Raw genomic sequence first — 24730 nt, 5'->3', positions numbered from 1 at the left:
AAAGACGGGTGGTTTGGATCGGTTTGGGGCGCCCCGTCTGCATTGGGGTGGGCAGTTGTTCCCTGTACCTTTAACGAGACATGTACAGAAGGTGATTGGTTGTTTTTGATTTTTTACAGAGGTGCATTCATGTTAGGAGGCGACTTCTTCTCGCCGGCATATATTATACAATGCAAATGCGCTCTCACTTGCAAACCCACGTATTCGTCGTCTTACGACGTGGCCACATATTGACACTGTTGCCTCATTTCATCGTTCATCCGCTGCATCGTACCCTCAATTGTTCTTTGCCGGCTGCCTTGGAACATCGGGGACCTTGACGTCCTCGAACTCGTCCTGTCCGACCGCCTTGAGAGTGTACCAGTCTTAGATGCCTAATTAGCTAAACACTTCTTGAATATCAACAGTCGCCACATACACACTGCGCCGGCGAAGCACCACAGACCGGCACCAACAGCGAGATTCTTGACGAGGTAAGGCTTGCGTGCTCGGATCAGGGCAGGCCCTTGTCGCAGGTTGCGATCGTAGTAGGAGGACTTCTTGGGGCTGTTTTTTTGCTCGTCAGACCACACTCAGCCGGTGACTGCGGGGGACTCGTTGCCATACATTGCCATTGCGACTGGATATAAGGGCCTTCGGCTCTATTCGATCGCTATGAGAAATATCGCGCGTGTGGAGGTGACGGGGTGTGTCGCTGCCCTTGGGCGATCGTAGGTTGCGCCGTGATGAAGTTCGATCTCGCCTGTCGCATAGACCGAATAATCTAGAGGAAATTCACAGGCCGAACATTCCCTCGCCGCTGATTGGTATCGATAAAGCGGCTGAAGATCGGCTGAACTGATAGTGACGTAGACTGATCCGATAAGCCTGGAGGCAGGGGTCCCTGCGGGCAGCGGTTGTCTTTTTTTGGGGCCGGGCCAGGAGGCAGAGAGCGCTCGCTGCCTTTTGCATGAGAGACATACCTTGCTTCCTTTAGTGCTTCTTCTACCTTAAGGTGAGAACAGCTGCGAAGTGCAAGCTTAAAATCCCAAGCCAATTGTGTTTCGAAATCAAGGAGCTTTCCGGTTTTACATCGTCATCACGGAGCCAGCTCCTTCTCATCTGCCGGACGTCCAACATCTCGATTTAAAGAGGCCCAGAGCTCCAGGGGGGCCAGACGGGTGCACAGGCTGTCTTCCCTCCACCCATAGGCACCACCAACTACCAGCACCACGACCACAAGCACGGAGCGCTGTCTGCAGAAAGGGCACAAAGGACGCTAAGCCCAAAACAGCTACCCAGGTCGACACGCCCCGTCATAACCCGCGTCGCTGGTCGCTTGTCACGCAGCCTTTCGACGTCGCCAGGCCGCTGCTGCACTTGCACCGCAGAAACACTTCACACTTTTGGAGCTTGGGGGAAAAAAGAAGGACAAGGCAATCGCATCGGGCACCAGTCGCCTTCAAGTCGCCTAACCACCCAACAAATTTTCCATCGGATTCTGCTGGCGACCCTTTTGAAGACAACAACCGATTGCGATCTTGTTTATTTTCCGGCGCGTTGGAGGCATGGTGACCTGGAAAAAGCTTGAGCTCTCCATATTTCGACAAGTCGCGACAAGCTCCTGCCACGACCCTTGTGATCTCAAACCCCCTCGTCGTGGTCAACCTCCGCCACAACAAATCACATTATCTCGCATTTTGAATCTTTAGAGTACTTCGCGAGATCGGCTCGACTTGTAGTCCCTCCATCTCCGATCGGTCATCGCAACGATGGCGTCCGCCTCTGAGCAGTCCGTGAGCGACCAAATCCGCCAACTGAACGACGCCCGCAAACTCGTCCTCGGCGACGTCAAATACTATCCCAACGTCGTTCAGAGCATCCTTCCGATCGTCGGACCCTCCGCGCGCGTCGAACTACGAAGATGGGGCGCCGACTTCCTGGCCGAGGCCTTTGCGACACCAGCCCTCCCCGGAAGCGAGAAGGAGACGATGCAGCTCTTCGTGCTGGACACGCTGCAAACCATGGTCGAGAACCCCAATGAGGACGCCCACGTCTTGCGGAGCGCTATACAGACTGCCGCTAGCGTTTACCCGTATGCGTTGAGATGGATGTGCGTACGACCCTAGGATTGAACGGTGATTGCTGGTGAAGGGGCAGGACTGGACGCTGACTTTCTATCGGTAGCATCAACAACTCGTATGACACCACCACATGGGAGCGGATGGTAGCGATCAAGAAGAGGATTCTCAGGATATGGGACGACGCTGAGCCTACGGTGCGCATCTGCTGCATCAAGTTTGCACAGCGAGTCGTACTGGCGCAGTCGACGGCCAACCCAGCGGAACCCAGAGTAGGCTCGGCCCGATGCATCGCTATCTTGACGACACTGACAAACTTCCCTAGCGTGGTGACTCTCTTGACATATCGCTGGACAAGATCCCGCCCAATCATCAGACGTTGGATGCTAGGACGCTCGACGCTGAAGGAGCTGGTTTGCTGGACAGAATGCTGAGCGTCTTGCAAGAGAACAGCAGGTAAGGATCAGTATGTGGGAGTAGGCCTGGATCACAGCTAATCGCAGCCGCCCTGGTGATAGTGATGTCCTCATTGTTGATGCCACTCTCAACTGCTTGTCCATCTTGATCCGCACACGGCCCGGCACGGCCAACAGGATCTTGAATGCCGTGCTCAACTTCAACCCACTGAAGCTCGCAAACTCGCCCATGACTCCCAAAACCCGCGTAATGGTCAAGTCCATGGAAAAGACCACCCGTATGCTCTTGATCCATTTGTCCAAACGGTACTGTTTCCACTGTCTCTGGCTGGTGTTTGCCACCGACTAACATGCACCCAGCGACCCGCACAACCCCATGGCGCCACGAATCCAGCAGCACGTCGAGAGGATGATGCGTATGCGAAACGAGATATTCGACGAGGCCGGCCGCAAACGGGCTTATGAGGCTCAGCACCACGACGGCATGGACCCCAAGCGTCAGCGACTGGTACCACAAGTATCGACAACACCACAGATCCAGATCACACCGCTGCCGCCAGGCCCTCACAGCCTCGGCGATGTGTTCACACTCACGGGCAGCGAAGGCCTCAAGGCGTTTGACGTAGCAACGCTGCCTCCCGCTATGGCCGCCAAGATCAGCATCACCACCCTCATCCGCACAGATCAACATCTGCTTATGAAGGCGCTCGAGGTAAGTTCGCTGCCACGAACCGAGGCGCCCATCTAACACTCCGTAGGGCATTCGTGGACGACTCAATGCGTTGGCTGCCCAGCCACCACCCCCAATTAACCCAGAAACTGCACCGCTTGGTGTAGACGAGGACGATGACGACTACGAGCCGGACTTTTCTGCGGCCGAGGACAACGAGCAGATCCTGAACAAGCTTGATGGCGATAGTGTGGCCAAGCTGGATGACGGTGACTTTGGGCTCAGGTCCTTCAGGTTGCCACCGCCACCGACGCTGACGCCCGAAATGGCGCTCAGCGCGGGTCAAGGTTCTGTGATGTCCCTGTTCCAGTTCGTGAAGACGCTCGAAGATCCGGCCAAGAAGTCCAAGTCTGGCATCAATCGATTGGCGGCTAGTAGCAATGATCGTGAATCGTGGATTGCCATTATCACACGTCTGGCTAGCAGGTCCGCGGCAGGTCTGGAGGGGGTAGACGTCAAAGACGAGAGCAGTAGCTCCGCGGCACGGTTCTCACTCGGCAACAGTATCAGAGAATCTCTATATACCTACGTGCTCGAAGACTTCCGACGGCGGATCGACGTAGCCATCACATGGCTGACGGAAGAGTGGTACAATGACCAGCTGCAGAAGAAGCAAGCCGGCGATCAACCCATGCACTACGAAAAGTGGGCGTTGAAGCTCATCGACGGCTTCTCGCAATATCTCAATGCGCAGGACAAGGTGCTTACGAGGTTCTTGGGAGAAATTCCCGAGCTTAGCCCGGCGATCTTGTCGCGCGTCAAGGCCATCTGTCGAGACCCGACAGTCGTCCCGCTGGCGCTGACGAGTCTGCTGTACCTGGTCATGATGCGGCCGCCGGCCAAGGAGATGGCTCTGGATACTGTGCAAAATATCTGGACAGAGTGTAAGTTGAGACCCGTCTTTGTGTACTGGTATGCTTGCTAACGCCGACTACAGTCGAGGACGCAAAGCCATTGGCGGCGAAGTACCTCGTCAAGTTCAGACCGGCCTTCCTCCAAGCGGCCAAGGGCGACGCGGAGAACAACAACGCTGCCGCGGCGACCAACAACACGGCCATCGCGACGTGAAGATGGTCGCTTGTATGCGGCCGTCAATCAATGACGCGACCATGGATGATTTTTCACACAGACATACACATGAGCACAACAAAGGATGTAGACGGCAAAAAAGGTACGCGCGGACTGGAATGTGGAGAGAGAGGTCCGCTGTGGACACTGGCGGGCAGTGGTCAACGATGGTGGTTCATGGGCTGTTTGAGCTTCAGACTGAGGATACCCTAAAGAGAGAACGTTCGAGGACTCCCCAGCGCAGAAAGGCAGGGGAATCGTACGCGGGAATGGCTAAGCATGGCATCGAATTGGCGTTTGACTATGAGGTTTTCCACGGGAAGACCATGGAGTGTACGGATTACTACTGTGCATATATAACATCAAGGGTTAGGAGTTCCCTTCGCAAGGCAAACGGAGGTGAAGTCTCAAAAGTTAAAGCTTAGCAAATGGAAATCAGGTTTCCGGAGAGATCTTCGAGTGCCGTGTTCCAGATCTTTGTCTGCCGGATATTCGAAAGACGAATTCCCATTCCTAGCTAGTGAGGCAAAGACCGCTGTCTGTGAGGCGCCATCTTGGCACGCACGGGAAGGGCGGGAGCGGTTTGGACGGACGCTGTGGGGCTATCAGTGGTTGGGTCCGGGGGGCCGAGAGGCCAGGCCAGACCGAGCAAAGACTCCGGAAGACCGACCGACACTAATGCGAAGGGGGGATGGATGGCTGGGGCGGCGGCGTGCGGCGCGTGGGTGATCTGCCGGCGTTGTTGGTCGATGCGTTTTTTTGAGCTTTGCCTTGCTTGGGGAAGGACGGGTGACATCCAGTCTCTTTGTGTAGGTTTACGGGAAGGAAATGCTGCGTCGGAGAATATTTTGTTACAGACAGAAAGGGGCGGGCGGATCAGGAGGCTTTTTTTTTTTTTTTTTTGCGGGGAGGGGTTAACTTGGGCGTAGAGAGGCTTTGATCAATGTTGTGCAGTTGCGGTGTTGCGCCAAGAGAGGATGCAGATGAAGCCGAAGATCTGACGATGCTGGGCTGTTTTCAATGTTCTCTGATGATGTAGGGTAGTTGGGCATACTTTTCGGCTCGAGGTTAAGAGTCTGATGATAATAATAACAACCTTTTGTCCAAGGAACTCTGGTGTTTCTGTGTAGTTGGCCTCGTGGGAGAGTTGCCATTTTTGGGTTTCGTTTTCCGTTTGGGATTTGTTCAGCCTCGTTGTCGGATTTTGAGTACCTAGCTATGCTAGATCAAAGGGTGGAACGGAATTCGTTCATGCACTTGGTTGAAGTTGGTTTGTTGTGAACAAGACGCATGTTCAAGGGGTCTGATGCTTTGTCACTGATACGACCAGGACAGGCAGCGCCCTACGAGGGGGTTCGCTGCCAGAGGCGGACCGAGGATGGGAGGAACCTTGGGAGGGTTGGATCGAGCACGATGTTGTCTTTGATCTGCGCTGGGGGCCGGGGGCGGAGTTGGGACTGGATGGGATTGAGGGGAAACGGGCTGGGCTTTGCTTTTTCTCGAAATCGCATCTCTCGTTGATTGCTGCAAGTCTCATTCTGCGGGAGGCGAGGGGGGCGGGAGATGGGGTGCAGTTGACTTTATGCGAGGAGGCAATGCTATTCTTCTTTCGTTGTGTCAAGATATTTCTGGTGTTGATGGGTTGATAGGCGCTGGTCTGTTGTGGGTGTGGTGCCGCAGGAGAAAGGGGTGCCTATGCTGCGGTTGGTTGTTGTTCAACTCAAACAAGAGGGAAATTCGATGTAATGCATCCAACCATCAACATCCGTCTGTGAGTGACATCGACAACAACGCCTCAATGCTTCACCATGTTCCCCTTGCCTGAGCCCCCCTTAGCTAAGATGGGCAGGCACAAAAAAGACGGACGGGGGTCACGAAAGAGGACATGCGAGGGGCCGTGCATTGACTTGTGTTCTCAGCAGCAGCAGCAGCCGCAGCACCCAGTACTGGACGGATACAGACTGACGCAGCAGCAGCGATCTTCGTTGCTGGGGAACAGGGTGGTCTCCTGCTTTTTAGTGGGGTCCGACTGGCTGGCCCTGCTGCGGCAGCCCGGAAGGACCTGGGAGGTGGTGGCCTCGCAGGGCTCGTGGTCCGCTGTGATTTGCCTGCCCAGCCGGTCGGGAGTCTGGCGTGAGTGTGGTGGGCAAGGCCTGGCGATGGCGGCAGTACTCGCACAAGTACATACATAGTAGCGAAGTAAAGTGGTTGTGTTGTGCTAGACTGTTTTCGTAGCTGGGCGGTGTTGATTCCCCGACGCGGTGTGGTGGCTCCCGCCCATCCGCGTGTGTGAGTCTTAATTATGCCTGTGCTTTGCTTGTGCCTGGACCGGCTTCATTCGAATTGCTTGCAAGTGCACCGAAAAAAAAAAAAGGAAATGGAAAGGCATCCACTTTAGAATTGGAATCTGGGGGCCGCAGAAAAACATTGCCATTGAACCCGGCCTCGCTAACCAAGGACTGGACACTGGACGCGCTGCAAGGAGAAACTGGGGACTTTTCCTGTCGTGTCGTCTTGCTCTTTCTCTTCCATCCCATGCTCATAGCAGAGCGGCCCTTCTTTTACACTAATTTATCTGGGCTTTCCCCTTCTCGCTCGACCCTCCTTTCCCACCTCCTGTCAGAGGAAAATGACCTGACTGACGTAGCCTCCAAACACACGGCCCCGAGCAAGCAGAGACACACAAAACACACATACCCACGTTCGTCGGCTGTTTATTTCTAGGTGTCGTACCTAGGTAGCTTGCAGTCTACGAAATACCACTACCAGCCAGCCTTCCACTCCGTGATCAGGATCAGGCCAGGCACCGAGCGGAGCGAGATTCTCGTTCTTCCCTGCATCGCATCGCCATTGCGCACCGAGGAACTTCGTCCCAAGCATCGCCCCGGACTTCCGCCCCAAGAAACGTCTGGAATCGCCATCGCTTGTCTTGTCCTGCTTGATGCAGAGCTGCAGCTCTCATTCCAACCCTCCCAAGGATCCCACGTCAGCCACCCCTCGTGCCCTCGAACGGCCGCCGCGACATCAGACGCACATGCTGCCCGCCGTTTTCGACCACTGAAGCGAACACACCCCCGATCCAAAAAAGACGAACGCGCTCCCCTCCCCCCCAAACTTTCCCATCCTCCCGTCTGCCGCAACCACCATCCGCTGCTACATACTTGAACCGCCTACCAACCGTACCTTACTACTCCCACGCGCTACCCAACACCCAGCCCGCGAACTATCTTAACCTCGACCAGCCTACCCGGACTACGCAACCTTCACAAGACGGACAATGAACGAGAGACATGCCCAGTAAACTCCAAAAACCACAGAAGCAACAGACGCAGCGCATCCCCTCTAATCCTCCCCAAGTCCCCGAATTCCAGGGCTTCATTCTCGGTAAGGGTCCCCGTCCTTCCCGCTGTTTGCTTGAAACCTCGCCCCGTCCGCCGCCAGTCCACCACTCCTGAAGCCTCTCTCGATCGACGTCGCTTCCGTCCTTGCGCCACTACCTTCGACGGCCCGAAAGAGAGAGGGGGGGTAAGCAGATCTCTGGGGAGAATTATCCATGGCTAACGTCTCCTCTCACCATAGACACCCGCAAAGCATCCTCAGCGAACCCTTCCTCGGCGACCACAGCGACGACAAATACCCTGTTAAATGGTCCACAGTCCAACCGCAGCCTCGCCACATCAACCGCCGGTGCTGCCCGCAACGTTAGCATGAGCACTCGCTTCGACGGGAACAACAGAATCCAGTCGACGAGCAGCCCCTCCCCGTCTCCCCGAGGCACCCAAAAGATGGTCCAGACCATCCGCACAGTACCCAGCTTCGAAGCCGCGAGCGACACGAGCTCCGACACCCACCACTCCCGCAACTCCGCCTTCTCATCCTCCGTAAACAGCAACGCCAGCGCCGTCAGCATGGCCTCCAACCACCAAGACAGAACGCCCCCGAGCGTGAAGCTAAAACAGGAATGGTCCAACGGCGACGCAACCCTCAAGCCGAGGGACGCCTCGCCCCCCGTCGACGACGACACCGCCGCCGCCGCCGAATCCCAAGGCGCCGGCTGGGACTCGACCATCGGCAAGGCGGGCCTGGGCAAGACGGGCCGTGTCATCAACAAGCTCGTCAGCGACAATGAGGCCCTCAAGCGCGACATCCAGATCGAGCGGTTACGGGCCGAGGAGGCGAAGCAGGCCGCCAAGCTCGTTGAGGACAAGATGGAGCGCCTGATCAGCGACTACGAGAGCCGCCTGCTCGAGGCGAGCGTCACCAAGACGCTGCTCAGCCGCAAGGAGCGCCAGGTGGAGACGCTCCAGGGGAACGTGGAGCTCGAGAAGAAGCGCACGTCGGACGCGCAGGCCAAGGAGCAGATGTGGCGCGACGAGATGGAGAAGATGCGGTCCAGCACGACGAAGCAGGTCGAGGATGCCAACACGCACGCCGCGCTGATGGAGGGGCGGTATAACGCTATCAGCTCGCACTGGAAGGACCAGGGCGACGAGGTGAAGCGCGCACATCTCAAGCTGCGTGCCGAGATTGCGGGGCTCGTCGAGGAGAGGAGGAGGGACGACGACAAGATCACGACGCTGAGGGACCTGTGCGACCAGCAGGACGGCAACATCAAGGAGCTGCAACGGCAGAAGGAGGACATGGAGAAGAAGTTTTCGGATTACAAGACGGAGCAAGAGGAGGCATTGAAGAGCATCAAGACGAATGCGGCCGAGAGGGAAGCGGAGCAGGAGAGGTTATTGGAAGAGACGAGATCGACGTTGGCGAAGTTGAAGTGGGCGTTGAGCGTAAAAGAGAACGTCAAGGACTTGTTGCAATGATCTCGGTCACGCTGCCTCCAGACGGCATAGGACCTTCCATGACCGCAGCCGGACCTACTCTCATGCGATACCAGCTCCCTCCCGTAACCTTCGGCCGGCTATACCCACATTTACAATTTACCGCGATACAACACGGACCACCCAGCACACGAGGAAAGATGTGCATACCGAACCACGCCGGCCGTAGGCCATAGACCAGACCAGGCCTCGGATCAGAGAATTTTACTTTGTCTTTTCTTCATCTTCTCTCGATCGACGGCACACTCCTACGGAAACCGAGTCAAACACGACAGAATAGAAAAAACGAAACCCGGGACGGATGGCGGATAGGAAAACATTCCTTTTCTCACATTTCTGGATACAGAGACTTGGCTACCGCTCCTTGTTTCTTTCCATATCGGACAGAAGGCACCGGGCATCGGAACCGCGAATAATTTACACACAACGCACATTGGTGTGCACTTGATTGTCCACAAAAAAAGAGCATCAAGAAGAGAAAGATACTAGGGAAATAGGAGTTTAGGGGCGTTTTTGGGGAACGGGGGCGGCCGGATGCCAGGGAATGCATGAGATTTGCGTTCGCCCCTTTGTTGGTGTCTACTTTGTTTCCAACTTGCCCTCGAGGGTAGGATACTTACTGAATGGAAGTGTCACTGCCGTACGGGGGGCAGGGAGTGGGTAGACTTTGGATTGTGCGGGTTTCTTTTCTTTTTAAACTTCCTACGTCCGAGGACGGCGTGTTGTGGCATAGTTGAGACCATTGTCTTTTGAGAATCAAATCATATTGAACAAGTTCATGAAGCTGTATATGTGTTGAATGTGTCAACGGGCTGAGTTGAGGCAGAGAGGTAAGCCCTGGTGGAAGGCGGGCTGAGAGCGGGTAAGCGAGGGAATAGGTCGTGAAGACTCAGGCACGCATCTCAGTCTACCTATTTAAAGGCGGCTCCTCGTGTAAGTGCCCTTGACACAAGACACAATCATATCAGTTGGGGCTAGTAAACGCAATGGCTGAGTGCGTGATCAGCTTACAGACATGTGTGCCAGGCGTTATGCCATCGTATCCTATGGGAGTGAAAGCTAATGTAACCAGTATGGTAATCATGTATTCCCAGTATACCAAGGCGACAATCAAGGACGACGGCAACGCAACTCGGACAGGCTTGCGGTGATTTTGAGTGGGTGTCGTCTGGGATGGCTGCTCAGATGTCTTATAAGACTGCAGCGCACTATCGCCTTCGCTAACCATAATGCGCATGGATTCACAACCGCGCATTGTGTTGTTCTTCGGCTTCAACTTCCGAGATTCCCAGCACCGGTCTGTTGATATACCAGTCCTTCCATCCTCTGCATCAGCCCGATAGAAGGGAGTCTCGTGTATGTCGCGGTCAAAAGACTCAAAGTGAAAACCCTTGGGCACCCTTGAGTTGGAGAAGGTTTAAATAATACGGGAAGTCACGAAACTTGAGTGTCTTGACGACAACAAAATTTCTTCATTAACCAAGCGCGCTCATGCAGCTGGCCTCTTCATTGCAAGGGCTTGAAATGTTCCGGCATGTCAATCTGCGTGGTCTCAGCTGTACCTTGGTAGTTGAATCTCCGTCTCTACCGAAGTATTCAACAATAAGCACTCCTGGCTGGACAGTGACATTGAAAGGTGCCGAGCGAGCATACAAAAGCTGTCGCAACAGAGAATGAGATCGCGTTCAAAGATATGCAACGCGACTCGTCATGTATGAGCTAGGCTTGCTCAAAACATTCACGTACAAAGGCCTGATTTCTTGCTTTAGAGAAATAGGTGGGGGACCAGATGGGCAGTCATATAAATAGTCATTCGCCCGGTTAGTTGTGGGTGATCACCTGATTTTTGAAAGCGTACCCTCCAATGTTTCCGTGACCCCTGTACACTAAAGACTGCGCAATGGTAGAGTCGACTAAACCTCCGGCCACATGCCTGCTCGGGTTGGGAGAAGTATTAAGCTACCAAAAGACTCAAAGAATAACAATGTATGGGAAATCGAATCTTCTTCAGTTTGGTTCTTCCATTAGCATTTGAAAACGCACACCACCCCCTGGAATCCGAACTCCCGATGCCTTTCGGTTTGGAATAAGGGCACCAAAATGTAGTCATCGTTCTCGCCGCTTATCCTCGGGGGTTTGTGAGTATTCTGCTAATATTTCAATGCGTTTTCACGAAATGGTCAGTGACGAGATCTCATAATGTACCTCATGTAGTAAGCAACACGCTATATTGTATGATCTCGACTCATGTTAACCCTCGGGGATAATTCAGATCCCAAGTTTGCACACATTCGATTGTTTGAAGAACGCAAAGACCCTCTAGGCATCTAAAAACAAATTTATACCCGAGTGGACCGCCGTGCAGTGCGAAAACTTTTCATCTTTAACATTGTTTAATTCATTTCTATCTTAGGCGTTTTCTCTATGTACGTCTCTACACCCCCACACCGCCAGCATCAACTCATGACGCTGGCTGCGGACACGCCTTGTCATAGTACTTGAAGGGGCACTTCCCCTCTGGGTCTGCTGGCGCCTGGCTTACCATCTTCGGGGCGTTTTGGTCAAAGAATAGGCACACCTGGATACTGTAGGTTCCTCTGTCTTCTTGTCCGATAGCCCAGGCTGTAATACATGGTCAGTACGAAGATGCCACAAAACGTTGTTCCATGTAAGGGACTCACATTTGCAGTTCGCATTCCCCTCACAAGAACTGTGCGAGTACGGAATCCCTCCTTGGCAGCCAACCTGCCCTCCAATCTCTCCGCTCACACCATCCGGGACTTGCGCTCCGCAAACACCACAGCTTGGAGGTCCGGTGGCTATTTCGGCAGGAGAGGTTACCGTAGTGGTGACCGGACTGCCGGTCGTTGGGCTACCTCCGCTGGGAATTCCCGAAGGTGCTGCTGAAGGTGCCGACGGCCCAGGTGGTCAGGAGGTTGCCTTGTTGGCTGAACCATGAGTTTTCGAGCCTTCAGCTGGTCGAGCCGACGACAATCACTGGGAACTTATCGGCGAAGAGTGCGGGATAGTCGTCGACCTGCAACACCCTTGTTACCTGAGGGACAAACAAGGGGAATGTCCCACTCTTGAAGGACCTGGAGAACCTTGCGAATGTCTTCGATGATAGTCGCGTCTTCAGTCTCCACGCCGACAGAGATAGAAACAACAGCTTTCCCTCGAAGATCTTTAGCTATGATATCTTTGGCGGCAGCCTGTAGGCCCTCGATGACGCCCCAAGCATCCGCGTCAATTCGAACCGTAACCAGGCCGGCGCATTTGGCAGTGCCTACTCCCTGGCCAACGATCTTGGAAGCTGCGCAGGTTCCGTGATCCGCATCCTCAACGCGATTTTCCTTGTCGAGGTTCACTTCAATAGTTTCTCGCCTAGCCTTGGAATCCGTCTTGAACTCATCGTGGTCCATGGCAAACTGCCCGATGTCGATGTGATATACCGTGATCCCCTCACCCGCAGGATGTCAACCTCCGGATCCTTGTCCTCAGGATCTGGCGTCGGTTCCTTTTCAACGGCACCCTTCTGATACAGATTACGTCGACGACGACGCGATCAGCCTTCACCTTATCGAGTTGGTCCGGTCTGAGCTTCGTGCGCCACAAGTAAGCAATGCCATTCTCATCTACAATAGAATTGAGTGGCTGATCGCCAACGATGGTTTTGAGGGTATTTCCAAAACCGTCTGAATCTGCTTTCGTAGTATTTCTATTTACGAAGATCATGTATTTGGCGGCCGTACCAGTGGGGGCGGCTGATGAGGTGGTCGGGCTTCCTGAAGTTGAGGCAGGTACACTTGAACTGGTCGCATTCAAGTGTACCTTAGAAGGTATCTGTTGCTCTGAGTTCTTGGTTGCCTCATTCACTGGGTCGTATGGGTTCTCTGGATCCTGTGCAGTTGATCCAGCAGTAACGGCAGCACCGCCGGAATAGCTGTCGTGGCGCCATTCAGGGTGAAGAAGCCGCCCCCGACACAACGATTCCCGTATCCATGGCAACAGTTTCTTCATTGCTGGCGATGACGATGATTGGAGGTGCGGGTGACGTTCTTGAGGATACTGAGGAGGACGCCCGTGTTGGAGTGACAGGAGGAAGCGCGGGTGGTAGGGAGTAAGAGGTGCTCGACTGGGAGGCAGATTAGGGGAGCAAAGAGCTGGAAGGCGATAGGGAAGACCGCAGTGGTTGCGAGAACCACTGCATAAGCAGAGGTCTGATTACGCCAGCTCCTGGCCCCAAACATCGAAGTGGGCACTTCCTGGCAGCAGCGTAATGCAATGAAAGTACTTAATTGCCTGCAGATCGTTGCACCCAGATTGTCAGCACGCTTCACAGCCATGACTTTATGGACAAAATTGTCCTAACGTTGCCCTGAGGTAATACCGTGACGGTTTGTTAATATTTGGGATACCAGTCACCAAGTCATTGATTGCATGAAAGACGAACTTGTCTGTGAGCTTGTCCAGTGAGATCACCGGATGTTAAATGCACCGCCTCTCATTAAACCTGAAAGCCGTCGAATCTCACGATACTAAAGTAACCACAATTGTAATAACCCAAGAGAATACGCGGAGCTGTCCACGGATCTGTCCACGTCGAGGTGCGGTTTTCATCAGAGAGCAATCCACGGATTGCTTCTTATTGGAACAGCCTTGACCTGACATTGAAGAGCAGTGTTCTAACTAACTTGAAGTAGAACAGTCGAAGGAACCCTCCGATGCGGAGACTCAGCCGGTCTTGTGAACTCGAGGGGATCCTCGCAACCAACTTGGCTCACTCCGGGGGGGGGGGGGGGGGGGGGGCGGCAAGTCTAAGCCTATTTTGATTAGGTAAGGAGCAGTCCGGAAAGCATATAAGTACAGTCCAAGCACTTTCTCGGTACACATGGCTCTGTCACTTACAGATTTCTGCCACTACAACAGCTCGACAGCAACCTCGAGCATCCGCCAAGGTACGACATAAGGCAATGAGGACAGATTCTTGTTACATCTTTTGGGATAGTTCGACGGAGCGTTTTCTTCCTCTTCTGCTGACGTGGATTATCAAGTGATATTTTGCCCACATGAAGGTTCAGCTGGTATGTGGCGCGAAGCTTGTTGAAAAAGCACCATATAACAAAGTGAACGGTTTTGAAATAGCAGACGCTGCGGTATGAAGAGAGATAACCATCCCTTTGTGCTCCGTGACATGGGCATGTTTTTTTGGTGTTTTTTCTACTTCATTCGTTATTGGCTTATTGACTTTCAAATTAGCTTGTCGGAATCAAGCTACCGACCGGGCGAATTTGTTCCACCGTCTCTCACGGTATCTTCAACTACCCATTTTATCTCTGTCCAGCCAAACGGTGTCATCTCACTCGGAGTCTGAGAAAGGTTGAGGTTTGGTCTGCCGAAGGTGACAAAGCTGAAGATTCAATTGCACAAATCCCGGACAAGCAACCAGTACAATGTCGTAAAGGAGATAATAGAGGTTACAGGTGAGTTTATAGACTGATGGATGTATGTACAAGTTCTCTAACTATCTCTAACTAATCTACATAGAACACAACATCCAAACCGACGATGAGCTTGCGGCGTCGCCGGATGTGGGTAGCGGTATGAAATTCTAACCTAGGAGTTGTCTTGAGCAGACGCCCACAATAGCCATTCATGCACAAAGGTCCTTCATGGTACAGGGCATGCCTTATGTATCGTGGTATCTGAAAGGGCATTTGCCCTCGGGATCTGCCGGAGCTTGGCTGACGATTTGCGTAGCCGATTCCGTGAACAGAAGGCAGACAGGAATGGTGTATGTCCCCCGGTCTTCATTGCCGTAAGCCCAAGCTATCATGTTCGGTCAGCATGTCATGTTCAGATCAACATCGCGAGAGAGATAGGATCAAGACTTACATTTGCAGTCGGCGTTAGCTTCGCACGAGCTCCGGGCATACTCAGCGCCGTTGCAGCCGACCTGTCCTCCCAAATTGCCTGCATTGCCACTGTCGAGCATGGCGCCGCACAAGTTACACGTCGTCGGTCCAGCGGTCGCCGTCTCCGTGACCGAGGTTGTCGTCGCCGTAGGCACGTCGCTCCCCGACGGCGGGGCGTTGCCGGCCGGGGCTGAGGCTGTCGGGGCGGCTGAAGCCACCGAGGTGGGCGCATACGAACACGCCTGGCCGAGGTCACGCCTCATAGCGCGCTTTGCTCTCCTTCCGGTTCCGCTGTTCGGGATGGAACACGATTCGGCCAGGTCGTGCCCGTTCCAGGCGATGGGAGGGTATCCTGTCTCGGCAACGCGGGGGTACGAAAGGGCACCCGTCATGTTGCGGAGCGTCTCGGCCACCTTGCCTGGCGTCAAGTCGCCAGCAAACTCTGGGTGTGACATCCAGTATGCCACCATACCAGCAACTTGGGGTGCGGCGAACGAAGTACCTGAATCTGTCGCGAGACCAGTCAGGTCGAGAGGATCCGCGCACTTGATGTCGGCACCGATGGCATACGTCGTCACGAGATTACCTCGCTGGCTTTTCGGGGCTATTTTGAAATCCCTCCCTGCGTTGCCTACCACGATGACGGGGAAATCCTTCGCCATCGTTGCCGGCAACTTGTCGGGCTCGGTCAGGCCGTCCAAGAACTTGTTTCCGGCTGCCGCGACAATAGGAACGTCCAAGGCGACGAAGGACCTCATGACGCTGCGGAATGAGGTCGTATAGATGGCGTCGGGTGCCCTCATGAGAATGGACGTTGTGACGACGGCCTTACCTTTCAGGCCCTTTTGCTTGATCTCATTGGCGGCGGACTGGAGACCGCGAAGTAGACCGAACTCGGTGAAGTCAATACGCACTCCGACTAGACTCGCGCGCTTGGCAGCTCCGGTCGTTCCGCCGACAGTCTTGGAAGCGACACACGTCCCGTGCTGAGTATCTTCCAGCGTGAACTTCTTGTTCCTGGCAACATTCAACTCTCGGCGGGTGATGTCGGGGCTGGGCGCCCTGAACTCTTCATGCTGCAAGTCGAACGGGCCGGTATCAACCACATAGATGGTAATACCCTGGCCGGCGAAGTCGTCATATCGATAGTTGGGAAGTGCTTCCTTCTCCCTCGGCGGCGTCGAAAGCACACGGAGGTCAAAGATGTCGTTCTTGGCGATCGGTGTCTGCGTGACTTCGGCTCGCTTCTGCTGAGTGGCCGACGGTTGGGCTCCAGCCGGCGGATCATCATCGCGTGTCAGAGGGTCATTGATATCCGTCCCGGCGATTACGCGGTCGTTCTTGACCTTCTCAAGTTGATCGGGGTTGAGGTTTGCACGCCAAGCATAGGGAACGCCGGCATCATTCACAATGTTGTCTATGTTATCTGCACCAACCAGGCCTGCCAGGGTGTTGCCGAAGCCATCGGCGTCCGCTTTGACGGTGTTTTCCTTGGCAAAGATCATGTAGTCTACACCTGTGCCTGTTGGGACTGCGGACGACGATGTGCTCGAAAAGGGGATATCTGAACTGGTCGCGCTAACCGGCGGTGCGGACGAGGCTGGCACAGATGCTGGCCCCGAGTTCGTCGCAATGTCGCCGTCGTTAGACTTTGGTTTGTCTGGATCATCCGGATTGCTCGGGTCACCCGGGTTCGTAGCTGATGATCCGGCGACCACAGATGCGCCTCCTGCGATAGGCGTCGTAACACCGTTGACAGTGAAAAAGCCGCCTATGCCAGCACCGACAACGACGACGCCGGCTGCAACGGCGACAGTCTCGCCATTGCTTACGGTCACGGTTGCCGGGGCTGAAGATGTTGCGGCGACTGATGAGGACACTGGTGTTGGGGTGATAGAGATGAACGTCGATACAGGGACACTGGTTGTGTTACGGAAACCAGAAATTGAAGGGAACGGAGACCTCACAGGTCCCGACTGTTGGGAGTTGCACACTGAAACAAGGGTGAAGAAAAGAGTGACTGCCTGAATTGAATACATAATGAGAGAAACGGCTAGGAAACCTGGCCCGCAAAAGAATGGATGTTCAAGGTCAGCGTGTAGACAGACTTGTCCCTGAGCCCTTTGTGTTTCTGGCGTGGGCTAGATCGGACGGTTTAAGTATGCCGCCTACTTTTTTTCGAGCCTCTAGCCATAGTTCCCATAGCAGACCGCAATATGTTTGACATTTATTTGCACATATGAGAAGCCATGTGGAATCCGCATGTTTTGTTGGATGTGAATTAACACCGAGTCATGGATCTGCGCGACCTCGTGACTGATGTCTATTTTTGACGTGCGCATAAAGATTTTAGATAGGCTCGGCAATGAAGGGGCCGCCCGTCAAACTTTAAACCCAAGGCATTTCCGCAATCTACACTATATGGTAGACACACCTTATTCTTCTTGCGCGTGGCTTAGAGCCAGCCCCCAAGAACTATTGACATTGTGGGCCATAATCGATCGCGTTCAGAGTGTGTGGCTTGCTTCAGAACATCGTCTCTGATGTCAGGCCTGCAGTTCCCAGAACACCCGTGAGCAACATAAGGCGGCGTGCATCGCCGGCTAAGACGGCCTTTTTAATTAATAACACAGTTTCAAACATCTGTGACGAAGGCACACCTATAGTCGTCTAGCAACTATTACGTATTTTTGTCTTACGAATCAACTTCAGCCTTTTGTATCGCGCTTGCGACTACGCCCGAGCCCACGAATACACGACCAGCGAGCATGTAATGCCGAACCTGAATTCTGAATTGGTGATTGTTTGGGCGATAAGGAAGTCTTGCTCTACTATGATACGTGAAAACAACATCCAGATGTTGGGATTTGATGTTCGATGTGGGAACATTCAAATTTGTCTATGGGATGGTCTCAGTTGAAGACACACGTCAAAGTCTTTTCTGTTCAACAAGAACAGACCTCTGATAGTAGAGGTTGCTACTACTGGTTGATTAGCTAGTCTATAAACTGCAAATGTTAAAGGCGACAATCAAATCCTAAAAGATTAGAATTTCGAAGGAAAAGAAATGCTCCAACGCCTAGCTATCACTTTGTTAAGGTTGGGAGGTAATTCTGGCGCAAGAATCATTTAATTTTGTGGCTCTTGGCGGAGCATCCGAGTGTTGGCAGCCTCTACGATAAATCTTAGAAGAGAGCAGTTTCCGAAGACCTCCATCCTGTATGTTCATACTTTGGCATCATCACATGCTATCATTGAAGAACAACATCACAAGAATAAGGAGGAAATTAGTGAATGACTGGGTTTTTCACATAATAAAAACTGTCAAAGTCCGGCTTAACAAACCTCGACACCTAAGAGAAAAGCTTCGCGAGCCCGTCGACGCCGATGTTCCCGCCACTCAACACCAAGCCAAGATCCCAGCCTTTTTCACCAGCTGCTTCCTCAACCATAACCCTGAACTCCTCGTTGAAAAGCGCAACAGCCAATGGTACGGCAGCAGCCGGTTCGACCACTAACTTCAGCCGTTCTAGAATAAGCTTTGTGGCCTCCCAGATCTCCTCTTCGGAAACCGCATACATGCCGCTGACCAACCTCCTCTCGTAGATGATATCCCAAGGCCTCGCTCCAACGACGCCAATCAGACCGTCCGCAATTGTTCTGGTACTGACCTCAGTCACTCTCTTTCCTGAATAGTAGCCCCTACGCCCATCATCACCACCCTCAAACTCAGGCTCAGCTCCAAAAACCTTCACTCCTGTTCCCTCGCAGCTTAATGCCACGCCAGACAGAAGGCCGCCGCCACTGCAGGGTGCGATAACGGCATCAAGGCTCTCGATTTGGTCCTGCATCTCTAGGCCAACGGTTGCTTGGCCGAGAATCACGTCTGGGTGGTCAAACGGCGGAACGAGACGAGCGCCTGTTTCCGAGACAATCCTGGCTGCGACAGCTTCACGGTCTTTGGGGCCGCAGACAACAACGTTAGCGCCATATCCCTTTGTGGCGTCAATTTTGTAAGGGCGAGTGGTGCTTGGCATCACAATGTGCGCTGCAATGCCGTTCTCTCTGGCTGCCAGTGCCAATGCTTGTGCATGGTTTCCTGCATGCGATTGTCAGCTTCAATTCCGGGGGCTTAAGTGACTGTTCTCAATTTCACCTGCACTGAATCCAACGACTCCTTTGGTCTTTCCATCATTCTCAAGCCACCCGGGCTCCTGTTTGAGTCTCTCAATGGCATGAAATGCTCCTCTAGCTTTGAAAGCACCTATGCGCTGCATGTTTTCGCACTTGAACCAGAGCCTGATGATAGGTTTGGCAGGCTTTCTGTCACCGAGGGTAGAAGATGCCCTCGGCGTGGACGCCATTTGGCTGAGAGTCTTGTTTGTGAGGACCGGAGTTTTGTGAACATGAGTCTGGATGAGCTTTCGTGCTTCAAAGACCGATTCTCTGGTCAAGGGCGGGCATGTTGCGAGACTCGCCATGGTTTCTATCGATTTTATATCAAGCTGAAAATGATTAACCTTGAGTCGAGCGTTCACAAGAATCCGTGAGTATGTAGCGCTTCACTTGTATTAGTTGAAGTCTGAAGACCTTTGCGACTAACGGCCTTTGTACAGTTTTGACCGAGGTAATATTGATATTGGCTATTATACAAGATGCTCGCGTTGGGATGAACGAGTCAATTCAATCTTGCACCATGCGGTGTTCGGCTGCAATGCCCGAGGTGAACCTTATTGCAGCCTCGGCGTAAATGAAGATGACGCCGGTAAATCGGCGGAGAATGAACCAAAACACCGAGGGAAACATTCCGATACGGCTCAATAATATTCCCAACTCATGGATGATAATCTCACTGAATAGCAAGTTACAAGCCTATTCCGAGAAAGACAATATACCGGAACTCGCATCCGAAGGCGGCCAGTTCAGTCATTTGAAACATTCCCAACTATCATTATTCAGGGCAAAACAAGTCAAGATTTCGCTCGCAGTTTTTCATCATTCACGACATTATCGTATCAACAGATAACATGGCCGGCAATGGCGACGCAGTCATTCTTCCAACAGGCACCGTCACTGGCCTTGCCAACTATCCCCGCGGACGCTTGTCGCCTACCACAAGTCATCGAACACTGTACATTTCAGGGACCTCTTCCAGGCGCCCAGATGGTACTTTCGACGGCGTCGAAATAAGAAGCGACGGCACTCAAGTGTTGGACGTACGAAAACAGACAGCCGCAATCCTCCGCAACATTGAGGAGGTAATCAAGCATGCCACTGCAAACAAAGGCGGCCTCGGAAACGTCATTGACGCGACGATATTCCTGGTGGATATGGAGAGGGATTACTCCGGGATGAACGCCGTATGGAATGAGTTTTATCCGAACGTTGAGGAGGCTCCGGCTCGGACGACCATTGGGGTGAGAGAGTTGCCAAGTCCAAAGCTGGTTGTGGAGGTGAAGTGCACTGCTATTGTAGAAGCACTGGAGTAGGAAGGCAAGTGTGTTGTCGCTTCACCCCCAGATCATCGTATCATGGGCCAACAACTGAATTCATGCCGTTTTCCATGTTGTTGGATCAATGTGGGGGGTGTTAAGCAGTTGCCTGGGATCCTGTAGGAATTTACCAATGTACGCATCACTTCGTTGAATTCGCTATTATTGCAACGAACCCAACGTTAAGCATCACATTGACTAGCCTCGGTTGCTCCCGAATTCGCCGTTTCTCTGCATTGAGCTTAAAGTCAGACCGCATTTTTAGGTTGTCAATCTTGAAGCTGCAATAGTCCGAGGGTGCCACTTTGAGGCGGAGTAGCTGTAACCCACCACATGGGTCCCAGGGTCACGATCCTTCGGAGTCGTAAATGGGACTTTGGTGAAGCTGCCTTGGTTGTGTTTTCTGTGGGTCCAGGGGATCGGAAGACAACGAACAGTTACACAGGGTGCATTCTAAGCGCCGGGTTGTGTGATGCTGCCTCATCAAATATGACTTTTGACAGAATCTCAAGTAGAGTCTGTGTCGCAGCTTGAATCTGAGATCTGCCGTGATAGATATCAGTACCCAAGTAGACTTGCAGCGGTTGAACGCTATTCTCCTGATTTCAAGGGATTCTGAAGAAGCAAAATCATACCATGTTGTTAATGTGGTCGTGCCTAACTGAGAATTGCGTGCGGTAAGTCGTAAAAGCGAGAAACAGGGGTGCTTTCAGCGAAGGATCCGGACATGGCCTCCGCCCAGCACGAACCCCAGAAAAAGATGACAGCTCGATGGTCTGGCCCTGGCAAAATTCCCAATTAAGAATATCTTACCCGCTCTCCTGTCAGGCAGCCAAATTACAAGCCCAGGGAGACTGCATCGCCAACCTTGCTCAAGGCCGTAGCAAAACAACCACAATGGCACCAGTACATGCCATCAGACTGCTGTACCAGGCGTCTCGTAAGATTAGGGCGTTGAGGGGATGCAATACATAAGGAAGCACATCCAGACTCGAGGCTAGTGATCCCGACTGCTTCGTCACTCTCGAGTCCTCACTTCCCAGTCAATCATAATGTTTAACCTCACCAAGACCCTTGTCGCCACTCTGGCTCTCGTCGGCCTCGGAGCCAGCAGCCCGGTCTCCTTGGACAAGCGCCTCCCTGGCCGCGTCGTCAAAGCCGGCGAGCCCGTAGTCATCGATACCAACAGTCACTATCTCCGCGTCAGCTTCATGAACGACGGCAGCTTGATCGGAGGGTATGGCGCAACCGAAGGCGACACGAAGATAATGCGAGTTGTCAAGTCTACCGACGGCGCGCAGTCGTGGCAGCACATTGGCGAAGTCTTCCGCGGCCCAGTCGCCAAGCACGACATGGACAACGCGTTCCCTCTCCAGCTGCCCAGCGGCCGGATCCTGTACGCCTACCGCAACCACGACCGCACCGGAGCCGACCTGCACTACACCTACTTCCGCATTTCCGTCTCCTACTCCGATGATGGCGGCAAGAACTTCAAGTACCTTTCCACCGTCGAGGAGCATGTCCCCAGTGGTGTCAACGGACTCTGGGAGCCCTTCCTCCGTATTGCCAAGGACGGCACTCTGCAGTGTTACTACTCTGCCGAGAACTCGGCTGATGACCAGGACAACTTCATGAAGTACTCCAAGGATGGAGGTCAGACTTGGTCCAGCTGGGTTAAGGTTTCTGGTGGAGACCGTCTTTCTCGTGATGGCATGGTTGGTGTTGCGCCCATCGACAACAACGGAAACCTGATGTAAGTTTTGTTCTGTATATGCACGCTTCGCCACATGAACTAACAGGAATGACACGCAGTGCTGTATTTGAGCACACAAGAGAGGGAAGATTCAACGTCGACTATGTCCTTTCTCACGACGACGGTTACTCCTGGGGCGAGCGTGGAAGCTTGTACACTGCCCGTGATGGCAAGCTCTCTGGTGCTCCTCAGGTCTACAATGTGTGGGGCACGTTGGTGGCTAGTTTCATGACCAACGAGGACGTCGACGTCGGAAAGGGGTACAATAATGGTCAAATGAAGGTCATTACAAGTACCGATCAAGGCAAGACATGGAGCGCCAGCGTTGTCACGGGCGAGGCTGAAGCTCACTGGCCTGGAGTCTTCAACCTCGACCCTACGCACTTCTTGGCTCTGTACTCGAGAGAGGGTCTCGGTCTTGTGAGTCAGAAGTATGAGCTTGTGAACTAGGTCGTGCGGTTTTGAGAATGAATGATGGATTCAATGTACATATTTGAAGGTTTGCGCACCCTTTAAATCAGAGAGCAAGAAAGGAAGGAAAGGGGAACATAGGCTACGGAGTTTTGGACGTGCTTGCACCCGGACTGCGTTCGTGTGTTTGTTGCCAGAAATGAGTCCTCACGAGTTGGTAAGGCTTGTTGACATAAAGAAGTTCTCAATTTATTATGGTTCAAAGATTATCTACTGCGTACTTATGCAACACATAATGAACCACTCAAATAACGTGGATCAAGTGACTATCGGAGCCATCATGCTTACAGTGGCTTAATCTACACGTTGTTGAATGCGTTGAATATTAGGAGAGTTTTGGATGGACGTCCTACAGTAAATTTGGGAAATTGAAAAAATGACAACCAGATATTTTTTTGCAAGTGACGAATCAATGCCAGGGACAACTTCTGACCGCAATACTAGACATCGCACAAAATGCTCACAATTGCTGTATCTTACCTCACGTAGGAGAGTCGTGAGGGTGTAAGTGAGGACCCACCGCTTGAGTTCATTCGGCTGCCGAGCGGCACCAGCTGGCGGCGACAAAGCTCGCCCGAGGGGCACCGATAAGATAAGATAAACTCTCCAATGAAGATAAGCAATTTTTTTGACGGTAACTCCAGTTGAAGTCCCAGATCCAGTCGCATCCCAGCCACATGCAACACACCCGACGGACGACTTTTCGACCAACGGCACAATGCTTCGTCAAATGTGAGTCGCAACCACGCGAATCGAACACTCGCCATCAGACGATCTAACAATCTGTTACAGAAAGCCCCGTAACGCTCGCTCAAAGCGCGCGCTCGAGAAGCGCGAGGCCAAGACCCAGTACGTCCTCTTCGTTCGCTCGACCTCGACCTCCTCCCGCAAGCTAACCACCGCCGCCATACAGAGAGAACCCTAAAACAGCCCTCTTCCTCCGCGGAACGTCGTGCTCGCAGGTCACCCAAGATGCCCTCAACGAGCTCTACCAGCTCCGCCAGCCCCTCGCGAAGCGCTTCGTGAAGAAGAACGACATCCACCCCTTCGACAACGCCGACTCGATCGAGTTCTTCTCCGAGAAGAACGACACCTCCATCGTCGTCTTCGGCCACACTTCCAAGAAGAGGCCCCACGCCATCACCTTCATCCGCACCTTCGGCCACAAGGTCCTCGACATGCTCGAGCTCTACCTCGACCCGGAGTCCTTCCGCACGCTCGCCCAGTTCAAGGGCAAGAAGGTGCCCATCGGCCTCAAGCCCATGCTCAACTTCTCCGGCACCGCCTGGGACAGCCCCATCGCCAACGAGTACACCCACGCGCGCTCCTTCTTCATCGACTTCTTCCGCGGCGAGCAGACGGACAAGATCGACGTCGAGGGCCTGCAGTGGATCGTCTCCATCACCGCCGACGAGCCCGCCGACGGCAACGACAAGCCCGCCATCCGCCTGCGCTGCTACACCATCAGCACGAAGCGCAGCGGCCAGAAAGCGCCCCGCGTCGAGGTCAACGAGATCGGCCCCCGCATGGACTTCCGCGTCGGACGCCAGCGCGAGCCCGACGAGGCCATGCTCAAGGAGGCCATGAAGAAGCCGCGCGGCACCGAGGAGCGCACCAAGAAGAACATCACCACCGACAGCATGGGTGACAAGATGGGACGTATCCACGTCGGCCGCCAGGACCTTAGCGAGCTCCAGACGCGCAAGATGAAGGGTCTCAAGCGCAGCAGGGACGTTGCGGACGACAATGAGAGAGACGACGACGTCGAGGTGGAGGAGCCCAAGAAGAGCCGCAAGGCGTAATGGACGTTGCTGGACGTGATGTATGTGTTGGAGAGGTTTTGGACCCAAAAAGAGTGGTGGGAGAGATGCGGCGGAAGACCACTCACCGGCGTTTTATTATTGTTTTGGTCAGGAGGCATTCATTCCCACGGTTGGAGTTTTGAGCTTCATTCAGCAGATGGTCGGCAGATTACAAAAGCAGGAAC

General features: G+C 53.4%; 7 protein-coding genes across 7 annotated transcripts; 4 read left to right on the top strand and 3 right to left on the bottom strand.

The window, feature by feature from the left end:
* Positions 1-276: 276 nt before the first annotated feature.
* Positions 277-614, bottom strand: CGCS363_v009645 (Cytochrome c oxidase assembly factor 3; the record flags this gene model as incomplete). Its single annotated transcript, XM_036641494.1, has 3 exons — positions 277-365; positions 419-546; positions 607-614. The coding sequence occupies 3 exons, from the start codon at positions 612-614 to the stop codon at positions 277-279; spliced, it is 225 nt and encodes a 74-aa protein (XP_036493887.1).
* A 1137-nt stretch (positions 615-1751) lies between these two features.
* Positions 1752-4274, top strand: pta1 (mRNA cleavage and polyadenylation specificity factor complex subunit pta1; the record flags this gene model as incomplete). Its single annotated transcript, XM_036641493.1, has 7 exons — positions 1752-2092; positions 2167-2332; positions 2386-2516; positions 2564-2782; positions 2837-3188; positions 3235-4090; positions 4144-4274. The coding sequence occupies 7 exons, from the start codon at positions 1752-1754 to the stop codon at positions 4272-4274; spliced, it is 2196 nt and encodes a 731-aa protein (XP_036493888.1).
* A 3290-nt stretch (positions 4275-7564) lies between these two features.
* CGCS363_v009643 (uncharacterized protein) lies at positions 7565-9094 on the top strand (the record flags this gene model as incomplete). The annotated part of the gene is made up of 2 exons (XM_036641492.1): positions 7565-7658; positions 7854-9094. 2 exons carry the CDS (start codon positions 7565-7567, stop codon positions 9092-9094), a joined length of 1335 nt encoding a protein of 444 aa, XP_036493882.1.
* A 5707-nt stretch (positions 9095-14801) lies between these two features.
* SP1 (Subtilisin-like protease 1) lies at positions 14802-17066 on the bottom strand (the record flags this gene model as incomplete). The annotated part of the gene is made up of 2 exons (XM_036641491.1): positions 14802-14941; positions 15008-17066. The coding sequence occupies 2 exons, from the start codon at positions 17064-17066 to the stop codon at positions 14802-14804; spliced, it is 2199 nt and encodes a 732-aa protein (XP_036493724.1).
* A 1314-nt stretch (positions 17067-18380) lies between these two features.
* srr (putative serine racemase) lies at positions 18381-19508 on the bottom strand (the record flags this gene model as incomplete). The annotated part of the gene is made up of 2 exons (XM_036641490.1): positions 18381-19126; positions 19184-19508. 2 exons carry the CDS (start codon positions 19506-19508, stop codon positions 18381-18383), a joined length of 1071 nt encoding a protein of 356 aa, XP_036493883.1.
* Positions 19509-21571: 2063 nt separating this feature from the next.
* Positions 21572-22722, top strand: CGCS363_v009640 (uncharacterized protein; the record flags this gene model as incomplete). The annotated part of the gene is made up of 2 exons (XM_036641489.1): positions 21572-22272; positions 22332-22722. 2 exons carry the CDS (start codon positions 21572-21574, stop codon positions 22720-22722), a joined length of 1092 nt encoding a protein of 363 aa, XP_036493884.1.
* Positions 22723-23461: 739 nt separating this feature from the next.
* On the top strand, positions 23462-24545 carry RPF2 (Ribosome biogenesis protein RPF2; the record flags this gene model as incomplete). The annotated part of the gene is made up of 3 exons (XM_036641488.1): positions 23462-23475; positions 23536-23592; positions 23657-24545. 3 exons carry the CDS (start codon positions 23462-23464, stop codon positions 24543-24545), a joined length of 960 nt encoding a protein of 319 aa, XP_036493338.1.
* Between the last annotated feature and the right edge of the window lie 185 nt (positions 24546-24730).

The sequence above is a fragment of the Colletotrichum siamense genome (genome assembly GCF_013390195.1).
Source record: "Colletotrichum siamense strain Cg363 chromosome Unknown KSG_Cg363_contig06, whole genome shotgun sequence".
In the NCBI taxonomy this organism is placed as follows: domain Eukaryota; kingdom Fungi; phylum Ascomycota; class Sordariomycetes; order Glomerellales; family Glomerellaceae; genus Colletotrichum; species Colletotrichum siamense.
This window is presented reverse-complemented; position numbering and strand designations above follow the sequence as displayed.